This window comes from Tetrao urogallus, assembly GCF_951394365.1.
Source record: "Tetrao urogallus genome assembly, chromosome: 18".
NCBI classification, from domain to species: Eukaryota; Metazoa; Chordata; class Aves; order Galliformes; family Phasianidae; genus Tetrao; species Tetrao urogallus.
Window position 1 is genome coordinate 4010922 of NC_136831.1, and position 26362 is coordinate 4037283.

At 46.3% G+C, this 26362-nt stretch overlaps 2 protein-coding genes across 2 annotated transcripts; both read left to right on the plus strand.

The window, feature by feature from the left end:
* Positions 1-378: 378 nt before the first annotated feature.
* KCNJ16 (potassium inwardly rectifying channel subfamily J member 16) lies at positions 379-1668 on the plus strand (the record flags this gene model as incomplete). The annotated part of the gene is made up of 1 exon (XM_079544455.1): positions 379-1668. One exon carries the CDS (start codon positions 379-381, stop codon positions 1666-1668), a length of 1290 nt encoding a protein of 429 aa, XP_079400581.1.
* Positions 1669-21768: 20100 nt separating this feature from the next.
* Positions 21769-23052, plus strand: KCNJ2 (potassium inwardly rectifying channel subfamily J member 2; the record flags this gene model as incomplete). The annotated part of the gene is made up of 1 exon (XM_079544397.1): positions 21769-23052. One exon carries the CDS (start codon positions 21769-21771, stop codon positions 23050-23052), a length of 1284 nt encoding a protein of 427 aa, XP_079400523.1.
* Between the last annotated feature and the right edge of the window lie 3310 nt (positions 23053-26362).

Sequence of the window (26362 nt, forward strand, 5' to 3'; positions counted from 1 at the left end):
GCCCATCCTGATCTGATTGCTACTTCACCAGAACTTTGGAAGAGATACAGTGGGGTCACCACAAAAGTTTTGGATTCTGCTTACATCTAAATAACAGATTTTAAGATTGATGTAGACATTTCTAGCTGGTTGATTTTCTAGCTGAATTTCTGAGTTTTTGAGCTATATGGTGTAATCAGTGTCAGAGTTTGTACTCTTCAGAAAATTGCTCATGATGGCCAGAGAGTGTATTTAGTTTTAGTTTTACAGAGTTTGGCATACGAAATTAAAAACAAAAATGAACTTTTTCTTTTATTTCATAGATTTCCAATGAACAAAGGAAACAAATAGCCCCTGGGACCACAAGTGTGTTTTGTAAACTGATGCCACGAGGCAGATATGAGAAAGATGACTGAACAGAGTGGTTGCTATAGGCCTGTAAACATACAGGGAAATAAGATCAGTTACAAAGGCTCTTGCAAAAAAAGCCCAGAAAGGGGGATGAAAAGACAGCAGAAGCGGTTTCTCCACAAGGATGGCAGCTGCAATGTGTACTTCAAACACATCTTTGGGGAATGGGAGAGCTACGTGGTGGACATATTTACCACCCTGGTGGACATCAAGTGGCGTCACATGTTTGTCATCTTCTCCCTGTCCTACATTCTGTCATGGCTGTTCTTTGGACTGGTCTTCTGGCTGATAGCAATGCAACACGGAGATTTATTGAATGATGAAGAAACAACCCCCTGTGTTGCAAATGTCCATAGCTTCACGGGGGCATTCCTGTTCTCCCTCGAAACCCAGACGACCATTGGTTATGGTTACCGCTGCGTTACAGAGGAGTGCTCTGTGGCAATCCTGATGGTTATCCTGCAGTCAGTACTAAGCTGCATTATAGACACTTTCATCATCGGAGCAGCCTTGGCTAAAATGGCCACGGCTCGAAAAAGAGCCCAAACCATTCGTTTCAGCTACTATGCTGTGGTAGGCCTGAGGGATGATAAATTTTGCCTGATGTGGCGCATCGGCGATTTCCGACCAAACCACATGGTGGAAGGCTCTGTACGAGCTCAGCTCCTGCGCTACAAGGAAGACAAGGAAGGAAGGATGACAATGGAATACAAAGACTTGAAGCTGCTGAATGACCAGATCATTCTTGTTACACCAGTGACAGTAGTGCATGAAATTAATAGTGAGAGTCCTTTGTACGGTCTGGACCGCAAAGCTTTGGCCAAGGACAACTTTGAGATCTTGGTCACATTTGTCTACACAGGGGATTCAACAGGGACTTCACATCAGTCAAGAAGCTCATACGTGCCCAGAGAGATTCTCTGGGGCTATAGGTTTAATGATGTCTTACATGTAAAGAAGAAATACTATAAAGTGGATTGCTTGCAGTTTGAGGAAACTACAGAGGTTTATGCTCCTCACTGCAGTGCCATGCAGCTGGACAGGAAGGAGCAAGAATGGAATCGAACAGAGAAGATGCTGGAAAAAGAAGCAGAGACATCAGTGACAGAAATCAAATCATTAAGTGAAAACCAGAAATCATTTAGTGCAGTTGCCCTCATCACTAGTTGTGAAGATCCAGAAGACTCAGTGGCAACTGTCAGTCAGCCTTCTGGAGAAGCATCTTATCAGAAAGCAGCTGTGACCTTAAGCAGGCTATCGCTGGAGTCACAAATCTAGCTTTTCACTGCAATTAAAATCAGTTCCAACAATTTCTCCTAGCATAGCTTTTAGAGTATAAACAATGAACTCATGTGCACAAGTATTTACATTATAAGCCTCACGCTGTCAGCATGCCTACATTAAAATACTGCTAAAAGGAGCTTCATAATGGTTAGTGTGGGTATCAGTAACAGATTAGTGCTGGCACAAGAAAACAGCTTATATTTGGGTTGACTAGACAGCTACTGTGCTTGAGCAAACTTATTCTAAACTTTATTACCCTGGAGGGACTAATGTTGAAGACACCCAGAGAGAGATAATGATCTATGCAGAGAACTAGAACAATGCAGCGTGCCCTCTAGGTCAGACATTTTAAAACTGCCTAACTTACTTGGGAGTTCAGTTCCCTGCCCCTCTGGGAGGCTCTGAAATTCCCCTACTATCACAGAAAGTGATTGCTCTTGTGTGACAGTTGCCCCTCTCTGGTAGCTCAGGTGAAGCCCCTTTCCTGGGGTTGCACTGGGGAACATGCAGGGCTGTTCTATGTAAGAGGGAGCGAACTGGCAGTACTGGAACCCGGTGTTACTGAAGTAGCTTTGAGAACCTGCTTATACCCTCAGTTCTCTGAGATACCCAATGAGATCCTGCAGAACTTTGATCATTTCTTTGTCATGAGCTGCTCCCACTAATGCCACAGCCTCACAATTCAATCTATGTGCTCTGTCAGCTGCATGCTATGGTGCTGCATGCAGGCTTGGCTCTGTCAGCAAGGAAGGCTGGTCAAATGGGCTCCTTTGCACTCTTCAGAAATCAAAATAGAATCTCGAGCCTGAGGTGAAAATCAGCACAATCGTGTTAAGCCTCAGGACAGAGCAGCCTGGTTTTAGAGGGAGCTTTGCCATTCTTAACATCAAAATGCCTTTTCATTTCAGAATGCCAGTCTTGCTTTTGCTTTTATTGTGTTACACTGCTTTAGAAAGAAATCGTTAAATCTAGAGACCAAAAGGCATGATTTTGTCAAAATGAAATATGTTTATTCATCTGAAATGACTGTAAAAATGATCCTTTGCAGAGAAATTCAACACACTCAGCTGTCAGCTCCATTTGCAAAAAGAAAAAGAAAGAAAACGTCAGTGTTTCAAAGTTGCCATGACATGGAAGTTCCACGCCCTGCACACCTCTGTTATCCAATATACAATATCTCATCATGCTTTTTTTTCCCCCTGATGACGATCACATCTAATTTACGTTATGTTTCATTATCCTGCTGATGTAAAAGTTATTGACTCTGAATTTATGGTTGCCTAAAATGGAATTTATCTCACTTGACCTCAGCCACCAAGAGGTGAAGTACCACCTACTGGCCAAGGCTCTCTGTAGTTGCTGTAACTTTGCTCTGTCTTCACAGAGGACTCCATTCCATCCCCACCTGAGTGGTTGGGGAGCTGAAGGCAATAGGATGGTATTATCCTGGAAGTGCTCATCCATCCCTGTTTGTTGTTGAAGGAGATGAGATGACTGTTTTGGAAATGCTGGCTAACTCTAAGCAGCTAAAATTAGGTCTGATGAGTCATTCCCATCATGCTGACTAACTCAAAGTTTTTATGAGCTAATCACATTTAATGAAAAGAAAACCAGCAGACTGATTGCTTTTTCCTCTCCTCTCCTCTCCTCTCCTCTCCTCTCCTCTCCTCTCCTCTCCTCTCCTCTCCTCTCCTCTCCCTTTTCCTTTTCCTTTTCCTTTTCCTTTTCCTTTTCCTTTTCCAGAACTTACTGCATTATTTTAATGTATCATGCATTTCTTTCTGCTCACACTTGTTCAAGTTCTGGATGCTATGTGATCCCTTTTGGGTAAAACCAAGCGTATTAAGAAGCCTGAGTGGAGGTGGTTATTCTTAAGCTCATTAATTGGCCCATTTCATATGCAGAAGCATCACTAGCATCAAAAGAGAGGGATACTCTGTATCTGGTGGACAGGACAGAAAGATGTGGGCTTAAACTGAAGCCAAACAGATGGAAGGTGGAGTTAGGGAGCACTGCTGCAAAGAAGGCAGGACAGGCTGGGGGTGTGTAATCTTGGTGCAGGTGGATATAGGTAAATCTACTTAGAGATTTGAGATACACAACTGCAATTGCCCAGTTATCTTCAAAAGGGACACAGTTCAGGTGCTGTTTGTAAAGGCAGTTTCCCTTACCAAGCTGTGAACTGCAGCTTTCCCTCTCCCAGCAATGCACTGTGTGAGCCTCTTGCGGTGAAGAAAATTCTTTCCTTGGAATGACTTTCCTGTAAGTGAAAGTACCAGGAGCCTGATTTGGCATTTGGTCACATGCTTCTTGGTATAGATAGACATAAATACGTGAGTGTGTATAATAATGTATGCTTTGGCATATAAGTCAACCACTAACTGATGAGGGTCAGGAAGAAACTTTTCTCCTGGGCATGTTAATTCGTAACAGGCTACTATACAGTTTCTCCTACTTTTATCTGCAGCATCTGATACCAGCCAGTGCTGGAGACAGGATACTCTTTGAACCACTGCTCTCAACCCGTCTGGCTTTCTCTGGATTTCTCTGTTTGATATTTTAATTTCATTTATCAGAGTATAAAAAAAGATGTATTATAATGTATAGTAAAGCATGTGTTGCATTTTTATGAATAAAGAAACAGAAATAAAGAACACGCCTCTACCGCACACACCTTGTGAGAGCACATGTTACTTTCCTTCCATTCGGTCACTGTTTTAAGCTCCCACAGCTTATACACTCAGAAGTCATAGGAAAGGTTATAAGGTGCAGAGTAGGCTTTTGACTTTAAAAGATGCCAAACCATGAGCAAAACCACAAAGTTATAAACACGTTTTGCTGCAGCTTCTTAACGCGAATTCTGCTTATTTGGTGGAAGGAGCCACACATAAATTCTGAGTTCCATGTGAGTTCCCAAGGCCCACCACACAGACATCCACATACACACCTGGTGCATAGTATTTGCATCTAGAGCTTGCAAAGCAGTACCCTCACCTGATGAAGGACATCTGAGAGTGCCAGGTGGATAAAATGAGAACGAGATGGAGGAGCACTAAGTGCAGAGAATCCTTTAAGTACGTTTAGATAGGGCCAGTCCTCTTTGTCTAGGGGAGGATCTAGGAAAGACGCTTGCAGTATGCTGTTGTACTGTGATTTTGGGTGAGTAGAAGGGAAAATTTTCCACATTCATCTGCTTGCTCTGGATGAGGATATTCTCCAAGGTTTCTCCGTCTTTCATTCATCCCCCTTGCAGAGCAAGCAAGCTTCTCAGAAACCCAGCAAAAGCAATACATGCATTGTCATGGCAGAAAAACAGCCCTAATCCTCAACTCATTCCCACTGAAATGGACAAAACAACCCAGCAAAGTCCCAGAGAAAAGTGCCTAGCTGCATTACAGGTCGGGAGCTGAAGTGAAGCATGAGCACCCTCCTGCTCTCCCTTCAAGAGAAAGCCAAAGCGTTGGGTTGAAGCTCTGCTTCTTCTTCCCAGCCACCCAGAGGCAGCGGTTGGCTGTTCCTCCTGCCTTAGCTGGAAGCAGTTCACTCTGTTCTTGCCTCGTCCACAGCATTTACCAGATGAAGCAAAATGTGAGCAACAAAGAGAAAATACAAACCAGCGAGCGCTGGACTCCTGTATCGTGATTATAGCTGCGTCTCAGTTATTTTCTATTGGAGAGCAGCAGTATTGTTCTGGGTCAGAATAAGTTTATGACAAAGGGAATATAATACAAGATCATTCTATAATTTATTTTTCCAGATTTGCCTACCACCGTTCATTAAGGCAGCTGGCATTTCCTTCCCCGTTATCATGTATCATTATGCATCATTTAGTGCATATTTCATGTGAAGCTGATTTTCAGATGTGGGACATAATACACATCCCTTCATTTATTCCTTGTTTCTAAAACACTGCACGGGAGGTCTGACTTGAGCTGCCTGTCTAGCAAAAGCATTACATCGGTACGGTTACACTCGGTTCAGGAGATAAGAGGCACAACTCAGCGTATCAGAAGTGCTTGTGTGGGATGCAACATTTGGTTGTAAGCCCTTTTTAGCTCTTAAATCTTCACTGGTTTCCAGCTGGGAACCTGCAAGCAGGGAATTGGTGTCTCTGTGGTGGGCCCAGGGGGCAGCTGGCAGTAAATTCACTTCCACTCAGACAGCAGGAAGCAGGACAGAAATGAAACACGAATGAAACAATGAGCATTTATAGCTTTAGTCTGGGCTGCAAAGCGTGGATCAATGCTTTCACGGGCCCTAAAGTCACAGCACTTCTGGAATTTAAATCTTTCCAGTCTGAATGGTTGAGAGGGAATCAAACAAACATCGGGAAAAACCTGCAGCGGGTCCAGTCATTCCAAGCTCCCTAGAAAGCCAGGAGATTTGGGAAGCTGTGCCGTCAGTCAGCCTTTCACGCTCCTCGATCCGCAGTTACCCGACACTATCGGAAGCCCCCGCGCCCCGACCCCCCGCGGCAGCGCCCACCCCGTTCCGCCGCTGCTGCCTCACAGCGCTGCCGCGCCGGGGCACTTGAGCGCCACCTGGTGGCCGCCAGTGGAACTGCCGCATCGCCCCCCCCCCCCCCCGCGCACGGCCCTGTCCCGCTGTTGCGGTGCGTGGCTTGGGGTGGATGGAGGGGGACGAAACGACGGCCCTGCGCTCACCGACGGGGCTTCCCACTGGGTTCTGCTACGAGCAGAGGGCCATAAGTTCGACTGAACCCTACATATCTCTCTGTGTCCTTTTCCAGCACTTGTTCAGGGGTCAGCTTTATGGTGCTACCTGAGACTTAAAATAATTCAGGAGGCACAGCTGCTGTCCACGGAAATTGATTCCTCAGCCATCCCTAAATGGCACGTGGAAACCTGTTGGCAACCTTAATGTTCCTAGTACTGCCGGACCATCCCATCCAAACCTGAATTTAGGGCTTCCTATAGTTGCCCATTCAGGCTCTAAAGCCGACTCAGAAAGCAAAGAATTTTGGTATAAAAATTGATATGACATATGCTCCGTCCAGCTGATTTATTCTATATCATTCCTCTTTATATATAGAAGCAAAAGCTGAGAGGTTGCTCGATTTGCCAGCTTAGGTATATATAGCCAGTCAAAACTGGCTACACTCCACTAGGAACTTTTCAAATAGGGCAATGATCTATTTGTGGCCAAAGATACTTAACTTCGAGAGGTATCAGTGACAAGAAGCAAAAAAGCTGTTGTTTGTTTGGGCCGGGGATCGTGTGTGCGTGTAGAAAGGCAACGCTAACATTTATTATGTAAAACTACACACAGAAGAGCTCCAAAATAGAAATGCCTTAATAATTATCTCATATTCAGTGCCATGTCCACTTCTGAACGCACATTTTCCATTGAACAGCTTCGTGCGTTCTCTCACGCATGGGAGTAGCTCCAATGAAACATCTGCTGAGCCATCTATATCATCATCCTCCTTCACATCCTTTCTTCAGGCTCTCCTTCGCAGCAGTGCGTGGAAGAAGCTCCACAAGTGTCAGGCAGCTGCTCTGCTGCGACTACTGGGCATTGTGTCTGCTTCCCCATCTTTGATCACAGGGTGTCTCTCAGACTTGCCTGACAGGGCAGGAACTATTTTTGGTCCGATGTTCATTTGGTATGATTCGTGCTCAGCCCAGGTGCCAAAATGAGCTGGCAGCCTCTATGTGACCATTGTGCAAAGCAGCATAGAGAGGAGACGGTCCCAGAGCTTCCCCAGTGTCACTGCTGCTTGCTGTGGCTTGAAATGTGTCTCCTGGGTGGGGTTGCCTTTTGGGTGTGTTGTAAGTTTTCAAAACCTCCACTGATAAATGTTTCATTGAGATAAGCTTGCCCTGAGAAGGGTGTGAAAAATAACTTGAGTATAAGCGGGCAGGTCTCATTTCAGGTCTTCAAGTGGAAATCAGAACAGCCCCTGGTGAGTGCACTACAGGGGAGGCTTCCTTGCACACCCGGGTCAAGGGCCTTACTCATGTTGAGTAAAGGTGACCCCACCAAATTCAATAGGACAGCTTCCAGAGTGACCTGTGGTGGGATGTGAGCCTGGCAGGAGTCCTCTGGTAAGTACTTCACTGCAGATGTTTCATTACTTGCTGTGCGTACTGCTGAAAACTTTTTCTCCTCAGTGATCTCATTTTTCCATAGGCAAAAAATCCACCTTTCCCTTGCCATTTGTGTCAGGTAAAAGGGCACAGCACGGTGTCACTCCTCAGCTGGCAGCCACTCTGCTTGGAGGGCACATAACCATAAGCTCACTGGACACTATTTCTCTTTCCTTCCAGTTTATCCTTGTTTTTAGAAGAGCACCAGGAGAAATATCAAATGTAGTCCTTCTGAATCCTACTTTAGCCCTTCCGAATCCCCCACAGCCACAAGCTGTTTCCCAAAACCCTCCAGCAAACCTCTGGCTGGTAGGACAGAAGACCAGAGATGTGCAGGGATGACTGTGAAAGTCTTACACTGGCATTGGCAACCTGCAGGAAGCTGGGTGCCAAGCTCTAGTAGGGAAAATCTGTCACATACGAGTGCATATGTCTACACGTGTGGATGTGGGACTGAAATAACTCCCATCACTTTCCTTATATCAGCCTTAATAAGTGGGGCAGCGCCTACCAATTCCATCTCAAGTTTCCTCCCTCTGAAATATGTGCACTTTCACCAGCTGATGTTTGGCACAGGGTAATTACTATAGTGCCAGTTTTTACCAGAGATGATGAAAACACTGGAACAGCCTAACCATATGAAGGGAGGAGATGCGTACTGCTGATTGCTGAGTCTTCTGGATCCTTTTTGAACATGGGAAATCATGACTTTGACTTGTAGATTTTCTCCTTGGGGAGGCTTCTTCTTACAGAGCTAGCTGACACACAAGTGGGGTTAGAAAAGAGCAAGGTCAGGGATAGTTGTGTGCTGGAAAATAAAAAGCACTGAGCACTGAAGTGTTGCCTTGTAGTAAATTACCTTACACAGATTAAATTACTCAAACAGATCTGCTTCTTCTCTTTTCTCTCCTGTGAGAGAAGCCACTTCCAAACACCAAAGGCACAAAGATGCTTGAAAGTCTTCTATTTCTCTCTGGTCCTTCCAAAAAGATTCAAAGTCAATTAAAATGTCTAATGAGGATTCAGAGCAGATATTTATTCTATCCAAACCAGTTCAGCTTGAAAAAATTAGAGTGAAGTATGGTTGGAGGAAAAGCAATTTGCCAGAGCCTGAAGAGTGTGAATAATGAAAAGCAAACAGCTCTCTGCAGCACTCACTTTTGCTTTCAAGTCAAAGGGTTTATATTTATTGTGCTCCCACCCTGCCTTTACCTGGTGACCAGAACTGGGAATGGTGATGAAGGAAAGCTGAGCTGGTTGGTGGTTTCCAACTTCTGAAAATGTGCAGGAGAGTTCTTAACAAAGCACCCAGAAATTATGGGCACTGCTGGCACTCCATCCTGGAGTCACCCCATTAGGAAGGGCTGAACAAAACTGGTCCACTGAGCCCTGTTCTATTGCTCTACTGTACGGAGGTTTTTGTGTCACCTTTGCTGTCAGGGAACACAAGCACCTTGCAGAAGCACAGCAAGCAACACAGCGAGGCTCTGCTCATTCTCTCCAGCTCTCTCTTGCTGTCTCCCTCACTCTCTGACTGTCACTGTCATTGAACAGCCTGGGTTGAAAAGGACCACAATAATCATCCAGTTCCAACCCCCTGCTGTGTGCAGGCTCACCAACCACCAGACCAGGCTGCCCAGAGCCACATCCAGCCTGGCCTTGAATGCCTCCAGGGATGGGGCATCCACAGCCTCCTTGGGCAACCTGTTCCGGTGCATCACCACCCTCTGTGTAAAAAACTTCCTCCTAACATCTAACCTAAACCTCCCCGTCTCAGTTTAAAACCATTCCCTCCCTGTCCTATCACTATCCACCCTCATAAACAGTCATTCTCCCTCCTGTTTATACGCTCCTTTCAAATACTGGAAGGCCACAATGAGGTCAGAACCTGAGTGCTGAACGTCCCTCCTGCCTGAGCCACCACGAGTGTCCTCGGCAGGCATTTGGCTCTGAAGCTGAACTGAGGTTAAAGCAAAACACGGAGATCTATGCACTGCTCTGAGTGAAGGTGGGTTTCTGGTCTCAGGACTCAGCAGTGTGACCTTCCCATGATCAGATCGCCTTCCTCATGAGCCTGACAGCATATTTCTGCAGATCGCTTCACGCCAACAACAAAGTGCAGATGGCTCTGAGCTGCGTCAGCCTGCAGGCAGGGAGGGCCCTGCAAGCAGCCCTGCCCTGCCAGGCACACCACTTTTGCAGCACCCACTGCATGGGCAGAGCGAGCACAGCCCCTGGAAACCACCAGGACCTCAGGACCCGCAGTGCCACCACAGGCCATGATGTAAGCGTGGGCTGCAGCAACTCTGACATTTCATGAACTTCCATATTTTTTAATACTTGATGAGAAACGGCACAATCCTTTTCCCTCCAGTCTCTGTCACAAGGTTGCTTAATAGGGTTTGGGCAGTAGCTCAAATAATATTAGAGGATCAAAGCCAACTTTTGAAGTATTAGAGAGATTACAAAGAAATGCATGGCTCATGCCTTCACGGGCACAACATCTACTAGCACCAAACAGGGGAAAGACTCCTTCTGTGGCCACCCTTTCCCTCTCTCTATGTGATTTAATCAGGGCCCAAAGGTGCAGGACGTGCAGTTTTAATGAAGGATGCCCAGGGGTGGGTGGGGAATCCTTCTTCCCCTCTGCATCTGCACAGACCAGAGGTAGAAATCAGCCTGGAGGCACAAAATGACATCAGAAAAGCAAATAAGCAGCACAAGATTACGATAGAAAAAGAAAGGAAACTGAGGTATTTTCTTGCTGAAGATTATTTCCTCTCTGACGACAGATTTTTCAAATGACAGAGGTGTTTTAGTGGGTGGGCCTTGAAGGACCAGTCCAAATAATCAGTCAAAAACAATATCAGGAAGCTTAGCCAACGGTTTGAGCTTGGTACGATTTTACTCATCTGTTCAATTTTAGTTTTAAGGGAAATCTAGGAAGGTGCCAGCTAATTACATTTCTCAACCTCCTTCCCAGCCACGCGGGCGTTACGAGCAGGGTTGGGTTGCCATGTTGTGCCTGCTCCCCACAGCACTCCTGGCTTAGCACAGGGCAGGGAGATGTGCCAGCTCAGGGTGGCATCGCTTCCAAGCCCCTCTGCGTTCTGTGCTGGAGAGGATTTGCTTGGAGGCTGCAATGCCCCGGGCCAGGCAGCACCAATATGGGTCGTCAAGATGGAGTTTCACATTGGATGTAAATCGGCACAGCGTCGGCTCCTCAGGAAATCCAAGCTTGTTTGCTACTGTATGCTGCCATTTTTCCTTCCACAATGGCCAATGATCTAATCCTCTGTTTTCAGCAAAGTTTATTTGCTCTCCGGGAGAGCAAATAAACTCTGATATTGTCATTTACATTGCGGCCGCACACTGCAGGCGAGTTTAAAGCTTCTGGTACAAACTGATAGAAAACATTGAGGACATTTGCATCTCAGCTACTACACTAAAGCAGAAAATGTGAGAGAGTGAGGAGAGCAGTCGCTTATGCACAGAGCACTGTTAACACAAACCATATGCTTCCGAGTTTATCGATGCCGTTTTCACTTGAGTGAACACACTGATAGGCAGTAAAGCACAGTGGTAGATAATGAATGACCAGCAGCATAAAATACAACATGCACATTGCAAGGCAGAGAACTTCAGTCACTTCTGAGTATATCCTACTGCTCCTGGAAGCAGGAAGTGTGTACCCATGTATTCACATCATCTTTCCCTCAGGAATTGCTAAGCATCACCTGGGAAGTGAATCACACAGGTGAAAATAAATGAGTTGGTAGGATAGGTGAAGGAATACTGTATGTTACAGATTTCTAGCACTTTCTACCACATTTTTTGCTTTTGTTCTTTATTATCATATTTCTACCTACGGCGACACACAATGTAACAGAGACCAAAGCAGATCTCAGCTTCATCCCTTGCAGCAGAGGTTGAATTAGGGGGAATACAGGCTGGTAACATTGCTCCTTCCTTTCTGGTACACAGCACCAAAAGGTAGGTTGGAAAATTGATTGAACACTACGTGGGCTTTTGAGCAAGCAGGTGCCTTGGCTGCTGAGAGCCCATAGGAAGGTGAGAGCTGTAAACCCAGTGAGGACCTGCTCCCATGACAGCCCTGCTGCTTCTTCACAGTATTTGCATAACTATAAATGTGCAACCCAGAGAAATGCAAAGATATTCCTGCCCTATTCTGTTCAGCTGAGCCTGAGCCTATCCTGATTTTGGCACACTAATAAAACTAAACAACTGAAGCTGTAAGTCAGAGAATGAAAGTGTGGTCACATCGTTTTGTATGTGTAAGTTGCTGGCTCTTAACCCTTTTCCTTCCAGGAATTGTCACGTTCCCTATGTCGGCTCCATGGGCATGTTCTCACCACTTTGGCTGGTTTATTAACCATTAACTCCCTTTCCCTTGAGACATCCAAAGAATGGGAACCATAGAAAATCATTTTGCAACTTTGAGATTCATAGGGAAATTTTATCCTTATTAAAATATAAATCATTGGGCAGTTTTATCACTTACACTAAGGCCCCTCTCATTAGTCTGAACATATATTCCCCTTTGAGGACATATGCTGCCTTGGAGGACAAAGTGCCACAGGTGATTGAGGGCTGAGTGATTTGAATTAAAAAACATTGCAACATCACAAATAATTCTAGCTGTCCCTGGAGCTCACTGCACTTCCCAAAGACGATCCATAATCCTAAATTATGGAAACAGATAACTAAAAGTTTATATAACTGTCCTGCTAAAGCAAAGCTTCCAGTAAATGAAGACTGTGCAAGGCATACATTAAATAACAGACTGACATTTCTTATTTGATTACAGGATTTTGACCCTGTAGAGGTAAGAGTTTGGAAGAGCTCCCCTCTCCATTCTCTTTTTTTGTGTTTAACCATATCTTTTCGGGTCTAAAACTTTAGCTGGAAGTTAAAGATTCTTTAAATTAGGCACCTTAATTCAGTAAAAATTGAACCATATGGAATATGGTGCTGGAAGTTAAGTTTTCCTTGGCAGATCTTCATGGGTTGCATTTGGATTTCTAGCTATATAGTTACCATTAGCTATGGATTACTCTTTGTAATTCATTATTTCAACATTTCTTCACCTTGCTTCCCACATCCACCATCTGCAGTAGCAATGACTGAAAGCCTATACTCCTATATTTCAAACTACAGTCACTAGCTGGTGGTTTGATTTTAGAACCAGGCTGAAGAAGACAGACAGAAATCTTAAGCAAAGATTTTGGGCGCTCACTGTCTGGGAAAGAGAGAAAAAATGTGAAGGCTGTGTGAATTCCACTCTTCTCAGAGATATAAAACAATTCAATTTCCTTTGTCATATTTCACTCCTTGCATGAACAAACACAGTATTATCCATTATAACTGTGTCACCGGCTGCATTTCTGTATATCCTCTTTGCTCGCAAAGTACAAAATGTATTTATTTGCTCTCTCAAGTCTTATCAAACATGTAACCATCTCCCTTCAGAATTTACATTGGATTTCCTGATTCCTTCTACTGCAAACATGCCTTCATTTTTCCTTGGAGATCACAGCATTAGACCTATAAAGATCCAGTTAACGTCTAAACCCCAGAGATTTACTGTGAATGGGAAAACCACCTTTTCCTGATGAATTTTTTCCAGTTGACTTAATGGTTAGAGAAGAAAGGCTAACGTGTGCCAGTTTACATGCATGGAAATGGTGAGACCAACAAAAAGCCCAACAGTTTATTTACAGCATTTCTTCTCATCCAGTGGAAACTGACGGCTTTGATTTGACCAGACTGTGTTTTCTTTGCAAGTACAATACAATCAAGCTATTTTCAGCTGGCAATAAAATCCTTGAGAACCAAAGCAGATTTGGCCACTTTAAGAGATGAAGACTAATGCAATCTGATAATTAGGCCCTTTCACCGCCAAGAAGAAAAACCAATTTAATAACATGCAGCAAGACAGGGGTTAGAGCCTCTGGGTTTCAATTGGCAAGAACTATGCCTGCAACACAACTCTAATTTGCTTCCACGGGGCATCTGCAGATCTCTGCAAGACTGAGGAGATGCTCAGGAAATGTGAGGAGAAAAGCCTCTCCTTCCACTGCTGTGGCTGAGCTGCAAGATGGATCAGAGAAAGCATCCTGCCCTGGGATGCTCCTATTCTTACACCTCCTACACCCGTATGAAACATAAATATTCTGCTTTCCTAGCGCCCTTCTTATCTCCTGAGAGTGTTTTTCTTTCTGCAGAGAGCAGATCTTACCCTGAAAATCCCTCAGGCCATCTCACATAACTCTTCAGTACATCAGAAAGGAGGCAGTGAAATATCCCGCACCCGCCTTAAAAGAGAAAACATTGAGGGAAGCCAAACAAAGCCTCGCTCACTCTTGAGGGTTAAGTTTTCAGCTGTTCCTCACCCTCTTTGTCCTGGCTGGTTGCAACAGGAAAGAGTTTTTTAGAAACTTTTCTTGTAACTTCAACTTCCCCATTTGAGGGCTTTGGAAGTGCCTCTGCTGAAGTTCAGGCAGGCGAGAGGTGGCTTTGTTACAGTTCCTGTAATCTGTGTAATAGATTCAAATCGATATTTCATTCAAAGGAGAGCTTTCTGGACAGAGCAGCCTGGAGTTTAAGGAAGCTATAAACCAGCCCTGATGTGTGCATTCAAGTCTTCTTCAATACGAAACGCTGGTCTGCAGGACTGTGCTGCTGTGAATAAGTCTTACTCATCTCAGTGGATCTGGGCTCTCGGGTCCCGTAAGTTAGCGGTGTTAATCAGTCAGTTTGGTGAGTAAGGGTTGAGTAAGAGTCTGCAAGGTCAGGCTTTAATGGGTAATATCTCGTGGGCATTGTGCAGAGATGTGTCCAACCCATCCTCCAGCACACTGCATGTATTTTCAGCAGAGTGCTTCTGAGCCTCGGTGTATCACAGCACCTTTATTTCCACTCCATTTAGATGAGCACATACTTCATCAAGGTGGGTCAGATTGTTGCTATTTTAGCTGCACTGACACGTTCAGAAACACAAGGGATTTTTTGCCATGAATCTTTGTAGCATTTGTCACTATGGACTTCAAATCTGGTGGGTGACTTCAGTCTTACTGGATGAATGAAATAATTGCTGTCTTTCCCTCTTGCAATTTTTTATTATTCCTCAATCACGAGATACTCGCCCAAGTTAGAGAGCTTTTCTTCCAATTAAACATGGCCAGAATCACCCAAGAACAACGCAGGAACAACGATTGCCCAACACGTCAGGTTGCTCAATGTACACAATCACTTGTCTTTTCTTTGCTCCCACACCACATACAGCCATGCATCCTGCACACACCACGCTGTGGGCTGCTAAAGGCAGCTGCATTTGGCCATTGTGTTTGTTGCTGCACCAATGCTTCCTCATTCAGAATATGGGGAACTCAACACATACTGTAAATGACAGCAAAGAAAAAGTATTTTCTTAGTGTCATTACACGACAAAGCATTTGGGGACAACATTTTCATTGAGCATTTCAAGACTTGCTCATGTCAGAGTTGCACGCTTACAAAGCTTAAAGCAACCTAATAGTGATTGTAGAAACATGGAATCATCTTTGGAGCCTGTCGGGGACACGGGAAGGAGGGGAGGATCCGTCTGTCCCTACAGATGCTGCTGTTGCAGTCCCAGGTGCAGCTCACAGAGCCCTCACCAACTCCGACAGCCTCGTGTGCTCTGCGTTCGACAGTCACCTTCACTCTGACTTTTCCAGCCCACCGCTCAAGGCTCCGTGTTGCAGCTCAGCTGTTAGCACTGTGCAGGGGACACCTGCCTCGGAAACTCACACCCCTGCACTGTCCATCAGAGCTGGAGTTTGGCAAACTCCAGAGCATGCTTACAAGGCTGTTTTTGTTCCTGCAAGGCTCCCGGCCAAACATTTCATCTCTGTTTTCTTTGTCAAATGTCTTAGGCCACATCTACCATAGGGAGGACAAGCTATTAAATGCCATTTTGATTTCTGCACTTTTCACCCATGGCCAGACAGGACAACCTTCTACAAGCGATGTATGGAACAAAGAGATGCACCCAAACACCACAGCACGCCAATACTCTGCTTGCTCCAAGAGGTCTTAGACCAGGGGACAAAACTTTGCTTTTGAGAGGGACATCAGATATCAGTTTAAGGAGCAGTGATGGAGTGGAGTGTGCTGGCCTTGCTCTGGGTGTGTGTGAGGGCTGGGTCTTTGTGATTAGATACCACACATTTCAGCATTTCGTGAAGATGGAACACGACTACCAAAGGAAACCATACTGCTTTACCCCGCTGTTGTTCCTTACTACACGAGGCATCACACAGGAGCCCAAGAGAAGACCAGAGCGAGCAGCCTCACCCGGCATCTTCATAAGCAGACCCACCGAACGCCTCCCCGGAGGGGTAACAGCCGCGGGCAGGTGCTGCCCGGAGCTGTCGGGCTGTCCTGGGGTAGGGCCGTTCCCCGCGGGCTGCGCTCCATCTACCGCGGCTCTGAGCCCAGAGGGGGCAGCCCCACATCGCCCCACATCGCCCCGCATCGCCCTGCATCGCCCCGCACACAGCCCAGCATCTCCCGGCGCACAGCCCCGCATCGCCCCGCACGCAGCCCCGCACCGCCCCCGATCCGGAGCCGTTCTCCCGCAGCCCCGCAGCCCCGCGGTGCGGCCCGGCCTCCCGTTTGCCATTGGTGCGGGGTAGCGGCGAGGGCGGGGCCGACAGGGCCGCTATTAAACATCACATGGCAGCCCGCAAAAAGGGGGCAGCGGCTCATTGAGTGGCTCAGTTGCAAGCGGTGCGGCGGCGGCCGGCGGGCACCTTGGGATTGGCTTGGCTTGGCTTGCTGCGTCCCCGCGGATCTTAACACCCTTTAAACTATCTAAGCACCTCTGTTTAAGCCACCGGCAGGTAAGGAGCGCTTTCTTTTCCCCATCTATGCGGGACGCCCCGAGGTGCCATCAGGGGTCGGGGCGATGCGATGCGTCGGGGCTTAATGCAGCATTGTCGAGTTAGCGCTTTTCGTGCTCGTGGATCTGTTGTACGCTTCGGCATAACTGCTCGGAGGGGGAACTCCTGCGTTTCTCGTGCACCATACACGAGCTATTCTGGGTGCCTCAAATAATTAGATAGGTATGCTGGGAACACTCGAGCATCTGCTTGCAGCATCTGTTTATGTTCATAACTTTCCATGCACCAGCTGCTCCCCCCGAGATATTTTGTTCGGGGGAAGGGCTGGAAGTTTGCATGACAACTCCGTCGTGCAGACGCAGCACCGCTCCATCCCTTTTGCTCTTCTTGCCTGTTGTTTCCCGTGTAAGACAGAGGTCAAAACTATCAAATCTGAGTTATCAGATGCGTCATTTATAGAGGAGTGTCCGAAATACTTCAGAGGGACATGAAAGGAACCTGTAGCTTCATTCACTGGCTTTATGGGAACGTGGGGTTTTCTTCATATGCGATCATTCTGCCAAGAATGGGAAGAAAGAAACCATATTGCAGCTGGGGAGTGTGTGGAGAGGATGCATTGTTTCAATTTAGTTCGTGACTAGGAAAAAAAATACCGATAAGAAGCGACAGATTTAGCGATGGGGGCTGAGCTGCTCTGTGCCTTTCCGGCGGGGCTGCAGGTGTTGGGGCCGCGCACCGTGCCCGCCCGCAGCACTTGTTCCTCGCTCCAGCCTTACCTTTACACTTGTTTGCTTTTCCATCCTCCCAGCCGGTGCACCAAGTACACCCCCTGGTGATGGCTATTTCACTTGTAGCTATTTTGTCATCAGCTAGAAATATCCCGAACCCGGCTCCTTTGTGGATATAGCAGATGCAAACGCCACTTGTGTCCTTTCTCCTGTTTCTTCATACCCATTTCCCTACATCATCTGCTTTTTTTCTCTCTCTTTTTTTTTTTTTTTTTCCATTTTATTTTATTTTATTTTTACCTCCCACTGCCTGTTGGAGCAGGACAGATCCCTCTCCTTGAAGACAGCTTCGGTGTAACCCGAGTCCTGTCCCGGTAAAGCAGTGCTGGGCAATGCCTTGGAGGTGACCCCGGGGCTGGGGAGCGCGATTGGGCGGTTGTGCCCAGCAATGAGCACGGGCTGTGGGATCGGGCTCTGCTCTTGCGATCATTCTTTGTTCTGTTTACCGAGGGCAGCGGGGGAAGGCTTTGCTAAGGTAGCGCTTCTGCTCTCTTAGCAACATGTGCCCGGCTCACGGTGCGGGGCTGCGTGGCATCAGCCTGGGAATAGCTGCTCCGAGCGCTCATTAGTGCTCCTCTTCTCCTCTGCTCTTCTGGCACTTAATGGGTTTTGCTGGGTATCAGACCTTCTGCAGAAATTCCCTCCGAGCTGCTGGTTGTGATGTTTAGATGTGCACTGTAAATGTCTTTCCTCTGGGGAAACATTTAGGGGGGATGCTTGCTAAGTGGGGGCTTGGGAGTTGCACTGAACTTAGTTCAGAAATGCAGCAGACACAGCACAGCCCCCCTTTCCTCTGTTCCTCCAAGCATCCCCTTGCAGCAGAGCTCTCCCATCCCATCCCATTCCATCCTGATAACACTGCATCAGTTCCAGTGCTGGTAATTACAAGCTGCATCACTCTAATCTCACATTCTCTTCCAGCAGGAAAGGTAGCATGCATTAATGACAATAACACACCTAGTGATGATTGAGTTCACAGCTCCACGCGTGCGTGTGTGCCTGGCTGCAGTGTGCTGGGCCCAATTACACAAAGGGCTGGGCTGGTTTGTGGGTTCTGGCTTGGTTTCTTTAGCCTGGTGAGGATTGCAGAGCTGGTCCCAAGCAAGCTGAGCATCCCCGGTGCCTCCAACACATTGCTGCCGGGGTGTGCTGGGGGAACGAGCTCATTTAGCCTTTGAGCAGCAGGTGGATTAGCAAAATAAAAAGTACTGTTAGATTTTCAAGCTTGCTTGATCGCCCGTGGGACTTGGGGGACCACTAATGAAATAGCTTTGTGAGTCAAGGTGAGCACTGACAGGGGATGGAGCAGGACCAGGAGCAGACCCGCTGCCTCCAGTCCCATCTCGCATCCTCCCCATGCTGAGCGCTCACAGGGAAGAGCCAATCTGTGCCGTGCAGAAATAAAAGAGCTCTCCCACAAGCAGCAGGAGCACGCCAGAGCGTCGTTGTGTGTAAACTTCAAGGAGCAGCCTGCACGCTTGGCTAAGCGTGTCCCCAGTCACACCTCTGCTATGAGGATCTCAGCATCCAGAGGTGCAACTCCGCTCCCGGCAGCACGCAGCTGTAGGCAGCACAGCTGGGCAGATGTGCAGCAGGTAGAAGTGAATGGGATGGCAGCAGCGTGTGCTGCATCGCTCAGCTCCCAAGCTTGTAAATGCAGCCAGCTTGCTGCAGGAAGTTGGCGTTAGGATTTCAGTGATTTATGGAATTCAAACAAATGTCCCCAGGTCAAGACTTTCGCTGGGGGGGGGGGGGGGGGGGGGGGGGCTGCCTGCTCTGACACTTGAGACTTTACAGCTTATCTTTCCCTCCGCTGCAAGTTTTTCCTCTAAAATCCAAGAGACAATGCAGAGGGGAAATAAAACTCTTCAGAATGAGCTGTTTCCTGGGCTGTGTATTTCCATCAGCTCGGAACAAAACAGACTCCAAATGTGGAATTCGAACATGTCTGCAATTATAGGATGTGGTTTAGAAAAGTGATCAATTTGTGAACCAATGCAGTGGTTTTTCGGGGACATTTTCATGTGGAATGCATAAACAATTTTACTTGCATCCTCTGCTCAGGTTTCTCTAAGTCCTTTCAAGTCTTTTTTTTTTTTTTTTTTTTAAAGTGAGCATTCAAAGAATTCCTTTGTATTTTTGAGAAGTCCCGGGATTAAAAAGGTGTGAGGGAAAAAGTGAGTCCTTACACTTATCTGACTATCTTGCGTGCGCTGTGTAAGGGCTATACCATCCCATAAATCAAACTGCTGAGAGTTTTACTCAAATGGGACATAACTGAACCCATCCAAAGCTGCCAAAATGTCTTGTTTGCTGCTGCAGTCACAGATGAGTAATCTCAGCAAGTGGGCGGCGGGACCCATTGCACAACAAACAGAAGTGAGGAAAAAAGGGAAGGTAAAAGTAAAACTCAAAGAGATCCTCCAGGGAAAAACATCCTGCACGCAACTGCAGGCACGCCGTTGTTTTCTGTTTATCACCTGCTCTTTTTCCCAACAAGTGTTTGCTGACCTAAAGCCCTCGTAATGCGGTGGAAGGATGTGGGAGGGCCGAGGAACTGCTTGAAATCCCTTCAGTTGCTGGAACACCTCTGTGAGGCTCTGGGGGAAGGAGATGGACTGCTATCTGCTGCAGTTGTCGGGCTGAGTCAGAGGAGCAGCCGTGGTACTGAGGCTGTGCCATGGGCAGAGGTTGTGCTCTTTGGCAGCGATAGATGTGTTGGGTTTGGGACAAACTCAGATGAGTTGTGATTATATTGATTTATGAAGAGGACGGTGATTTAATCCCCCACCAATGTAAACAGTACTTAAGTCTCCTCTTCTAGGGTAAATGGATAGCAGACATTCCTCGCTGCTTGGTTTTGGTTTTATTTCCTCCATGAGGTGAATGTATGGATGGAGCAGTTGCATTAATGCATCTCTTATCCTCTGCAGTACTTCAATTACATTTCCTGATATACAGTACATGACTTAATGGATGACGCACTTGTTAAAAGCTAAACCTGGGTCTAAGCCAGACCTCCCTGAAACAAGTCTGGTAGCTTCTACCCTCGGGAAGAAGGTTCTGCAGCCTCTATGCTAAGCCTTAGTTGCTGGCATCCAAGACCTTGAGGTGTTCTGAAGATGCCCATGCAGTCCTACCCCCATGCAGTCCTACCCCCATGCAGTCCTACCCCCATGCAGTCCTACCCCCATGCAGTCCTACCCCCATGCAGTCCTACCCCCATGCAGTCCTACCCCCATGCAGTCCTACCCCCATGCAGTCCTACCCCCATGCAGTCCTACCCCCATGCAGTCCTACCCCCATGCAGTCCTACCCCCATGCAGTCCTACCCCCATGCAGTCCCACCACTGGAGCCTTCTGTCATTCCCATTCACAGAGGGCCATTATGATGTTTAGTTTGCTCCCTACAACTCACCCTAATGTGAGTGTAAAAACCAGCCCAAACACAGTGAATTGATGGAGTTAAAGGCACTGATGCAGCCTGTCTTCCTGCCATTCACAGAAAACACACAACTCCTTTTATAACTCCCACTTAATAGAAAAATCTAAGTTCTGTGCGGTGTAATCTCATGGAAATAACTGATATTTGCATTTTCCAACTTTATTGTTTTTCTCAGTACATGTTGTCTTCCCTTTGCACACTCTCTTGTTTGGCATAGGTAAAGCAGTCCAGGAGACACTGCACATCATTTTAAAAACCTGCTTCAGTATTATTTGAACAGAGAGAGGCTAACGCTAATTATTTGTTGCAAAATAAACAAAAAGCCCTGTTGCAAACAGTAGATAGATTCTTTGCATGCCCAACTTTAAAGTGGAATATTGCTTAGAGACTTGTTTGACATGATCATTTCAGGGCTCTCATTTGGGAAGAGTGGCTGCTCTGCAGTAATGATGTCACTTTGTCAATAGAGAACTGTGCTCAGAGAGCTCACACATTCCAGAAAATGCTGCCATTAAGAATAAAGAAACTTCCTGCAACTTCAGAGGAGTGATTTTTACATGATTCTCACAGGCTTGATTCATTATCCTTTTCCTCCAGGATCTAATATGCCATTTCTCTTTCTCTTACAGACCATGCCCTCTCTATGACGGTTACTTGTTAAGCTAACTCTGCATGCCAGAAGACTGTCCTTGGTTGATCCAAGGGCTTTTGGGGATTCCAGCCTCTCCCCAGTTTTTCTGTGTGTGTGTGTTCCTCTAGAACTTTCAAAACTGTTTCTCCAAAGGGTTTTGCAGAAACTTAGACTGTTTTCTAAAGCAGAAGCACCTCAGTCCACAGCAGTAGTGATGGGCAGCGTGCGAACCAACCGCTACAGCATCGTGTCTTCGGAAGAGGACGGCATGAAGCTGGCAACCATGGCCGTCGCCAACGGCTTTGGGAATGGAAAAAGTAAGGTACACACGAGGCAGCAGTGCAGGAGCCGCTTTGTCAAAAAAGATGGCCACTGCAACGTCCAGTTTATTAACGTGGGTGAGAAGGGACAGCGATACCTGGCAGACATCTTCACCACTTGCGTGGACATCCGCTGGAGGTGGATGCTGGTTATCTTCTGCCTGACATTCATCCTCTCCTGGCTTTTTTTTGGCTGTGTGTTTTGGTTGATTGCGCTGTTGCACGGGGATCTGGAGAACCAAGAAAATAACAAGCCTTGTGTCTCTCAAGTGAGCAGCTTCACTGCAGCCTTTCTGTTCTCCATTGAGACCCAGACCACGATCGGCTACGGCTTCAGGTGCGTCACAGACGAGTGCCCCATTGCTGTTTTCATGGTGGTTTTCCAGTCTATAGTGGGTTGCATCATTGATGCCTTCATCATTGGTGCCGTCATGGCAAAGATGGCTAAACCAAAAAAGAGAAACGAAACTCTTGTCTTCAGCCACAACGCCGTGGTGGCCATGAGAGATGGGAAACTGTGCCTGATGTGGCGTGTCGGAAACCTGAGGAAAAGCCACTTGGTTGAGGCACACGTACGAGCACAGCTCCTCAAGTCCAGGATCACGTCAGAAGGGGAGTACATCCCTTTGGATCAAATAGACATCAATGTAGGGTTCGACAGTGGGATAGACCGCATATTCCTAGTCTCCCCAATTACAATAGTACACGAAATAGATGAAGACAGTCCTTTATACGACTTGAGCAAACAAGACATGGACAATGCTGACTTTGAAATTGTAGTCATTTTAGAGGGCATGGTGGAAGCCACTGCCATGACTACCCAGTGCCGCAGCTCATATCTGGCAAACGAAATCCTCTGGGGCCACCGCTATGAGCCCGTACTCTTTGAAGAAAAGAACTACTACAAAGTGGACTATTCGAGGTTCCACAAAACATACGAAGTGCCCAACACACCCATCTGCAGTGCCAGAGACTTAGCAGAAAAGAAGTACATTCTCTCGAACGCAAACTCCTTTTGCTACGAGAACGAAGTGGCCCTCACCAGCAAGGAGGAGGACGAGATCGACACGGGGGTACCCGAAAGCACGAGCACAGACACCCACCCCGACATGGACCACCACAACCAGGCAGGAGTGCCCCTAGAGCCACGGCCGCTGCGGCGTGAATCGGAAATATGACTGGCGAACAATTCCTCTCTCTTTCGGTTGAAAGGAAAGAAAAATAAATAAACAGCTATCGGTCAAAGGCACGCTGACCTGAGAAGTTGGCCCAGAACAGTTTTCAGACAACGGTACTGTTGAAGAGCGGCGTGAAGGCAAGCAGACCTGAGAAACCCCGGCTGGTTTGAGGGCTGTCCTCAGAGGAGGGACGACAGAGAATGAACTCTAAACACAAAGCACTAAACATGTCTAAGTATGAACAGAAGGCACATATGTTGTAGAATAAATTATGTATATATTTTTTTACAAAACTTGAACTTGCAGGCAAGCTTTGGTTGGGTTATTATTATTTTTTTTTTTTTTTTCAACTTTTTCCAGAATGCTTCTCTCTAGGGAACAAGAATGTTTTTAATGGCATAACAAAGGCAAGAATCTGCCTTATTATTATTATTATAATTATTTTTTAAAAAGCTGCTGCTAACTACATGAACACAAATGGTTATTTTTGTTGCAGTGTAGTTTTTATTTTCTCTTGAGTAATTTAAAAAAAAAAAAAAAAAAAAAAAAAGGAAAAAAAAAAAAAGGTCAGTGTTGAACTTTTTGGGGTTGAAAAGCTCATGATCACTTCAGAGAGGCCGACGTTGCCAGAAAGTCTAAACTCTTTTTTTGAGGCCAGTAGTTTGATAGCTAGAATCAATTTCTCTCTTTCCAATTACATAAGGGGCATTATGTAATATCAGGCCAATCAGTAGCCTCCAGCAAAAGTATGATTTTGGGGGGAGAATTTAATTCTCTGTCTAAAGGAAGCGATGAAATAAAAGATTATATATATGCATAAGAAAAGTACTAAGTTAAAACTACCTACGAGGATACCAAAGAAAATGCAGTTTTGCACAGTGGAGTTTATTTAAGGAAAAAAAAAGAAAAAAAGAGGAAAAAAAAAAAAGAAAAAAAAGAGAAGGAAAAAAAAAAAAGGAACAGGCTGCTTTAAACAAACAAAGAATTTCAAACCTCAGACACTTATTTTTTGTTGTTTGTTCGTTTTGATTTCTTTTTTTTTTTTTTTCTTTTTACAACTTTTATTTTTGCACCTTATTCTAAAAGCTTAAGACTCGGATCTATAGTGAGCTAGGGGTCCTCCCCACGCCCCTCCTCTGTAATGGAAGAAATCCCCTTCTTGTTTAAGGGGAAGCGCAGCGGGGTGATGGCAGACAACAGACCCCCATCCCCTGCACTTGCTCACTGCAGCAGTGCCCCATCTCAGCCCCAGCATCCTGAGCCACTGGATGTGCTGCTGGGGTGACACCTGGCCAGAGCTGCAACACAGCACGGCTGGAGAGGGCACTGCATAAAGAGCCAATGCATAAACCTCCCAAAGAGGAAGTGAGAGGGTAGCGGAGAGGGAAAAAAATCTTTCCTGATGCTTGGGAATGGCATAGGGGTGATAAGTTTTTGTGAAGATGATTCTCTCCAGCAGGGCGAAGGTGTCGGAAAAAGTGAGGCTGTAAAGCGTGTTCCTGCCTCCTGTTCTCCACAAATATCAATGACCGGTGGATGAGAAGCACCACTGGGCTCTGAGCACACTTTGGCTCTGTGGTGTTCGGCTCCTTTGCTCAGGCTGTAGAGCCTCTGTGTCTCCAAGCTGAAGGATGCACTGCCTTTGTGGCACGGCTGTTTGCTGCAGAGGAGAGGTGATGGGGACAGCAACTCTAGTCCACTGTTACAGTATTGGATCACTGTATGCCATTAAAAAACAGCTTGTTCTAGGTCTAACGTCTTCTGCAAACAGACATCTGTGAAGGCTGCTGGCCCCTTCCAGCCCTGCCTGAAAGAAATGCCTGCAATGAAACGGTGTCTGGTCAGATGGGATCTGGGTGTGAAACGGTGGGAATTTGACATTGTAAACGTAGACTTGGTGACTGGAGAGGGCAGATGATTGAGTGCACGTAGAAGGCGGTGACTGGGGTGGGGGGAAGTAATGGAGAGCTGAATGCAATGCGACTCGGTCGCAGTTTCTGGGTCAACATTGGTGAAAACAACTGAGTACTGCCAGTGCTGCTATTGTGATATACTTGTAAAAGGAAATACCTAAACCAAAGAGTATTCAGTGAAACAGAGGGGGCATGAAAATGCAAAGGGGAAGGGATGGAAGTGGGACGCCAAGGAGGAAGAAAGGGTCCTCTCCTCCAGGTCAGTGTTCCCAGGAGCACAGTGCTCTGCAGGATGATACTGGAGATGCCCGAGGGAAGAGATGGGGGAGAAGGGGATGCAGGATTCTGCTTGTTTTTCTAAAGAGAAATTCGGAGGGGGAAGAAAGAAAAAAAAAAAAAAAAAAATAACAGAAAACTACAAAGATCCCCTCCCCTTAACATTTCTGGTGCAGAAGTTTGGGGTTTGGGTGTTGGGGTTTTTTTTGTTTGTTTTGTTTTGTTTTGTGGTTTTTTGTTTTGTTCTTTTTTGTTGTTTTTCAAGTCGGTTTTTCAGAACTATTTTTAAAATGTACATTTTATAAAGTTTATCAAGTATTTTCATATTTAAAGCCAAATGTAAATAGCAGTCTGTAAAGGAGGACAAGGAGAAGAAGAAAAAGAAAAGGCCCCAAGAAGTATAAATTCTGCTCGGCAGTCTCGGCTAGCTAGTACCTAGATGCTACCGGTTAGCATGAGTTTTAGCAAATAATTGCAAGCCTTATAGGATTCCTAATGCTATGAACTCTTTATTTATTTTTACGCATGGACTTTTGAGTTGAAAACACGTTCTAGCTACTGGCATTTTTAAATTTACCAGCTGTCCCAGTGCTAGTCTTACGGAGGGTGTGCATCAAGGCAATCCGTGGCACTCTCTGCAGAGTTCTTTTTTCCTCTTTTTTTTTAACCACCCTTTGTCTTTGCTGATGGACTCTCACATTGCAGAGCTGCACTCAGCCTCTGGCTCTGGGAAGCTGCTAGAAACTGACCTGCAATGTGCACGCTGTGGTACCCTTCCTTCCCCTCGTCCATCATTCCTGTTTTTACCAACATGCCTTGGTGAGCCCAGTGTAGGACCGACTATCGTAGCACACTTCTACAGCAGCAGCTGGGTTGGTCAATTGGAAAATGTTATTTTTAAGGAGTACAGAGTGGGTGACAACATTTGGTCCATTTCTGATGATCCTGGGTTAAGCCGATGTTTAAGGAGGGGCCCTTTGGACTGACTGAGCTCTACCCGTAGGCTCCTGCAGGGCTGGTCTCTTTACCAAGGACAAAGTTGGCTCAGCTGGGGCGCACAGAAGGTTTATACTGTATTTTGCTTAGGGTCTGGGGGGAATATGTTATTTCTGCCCTTCCCT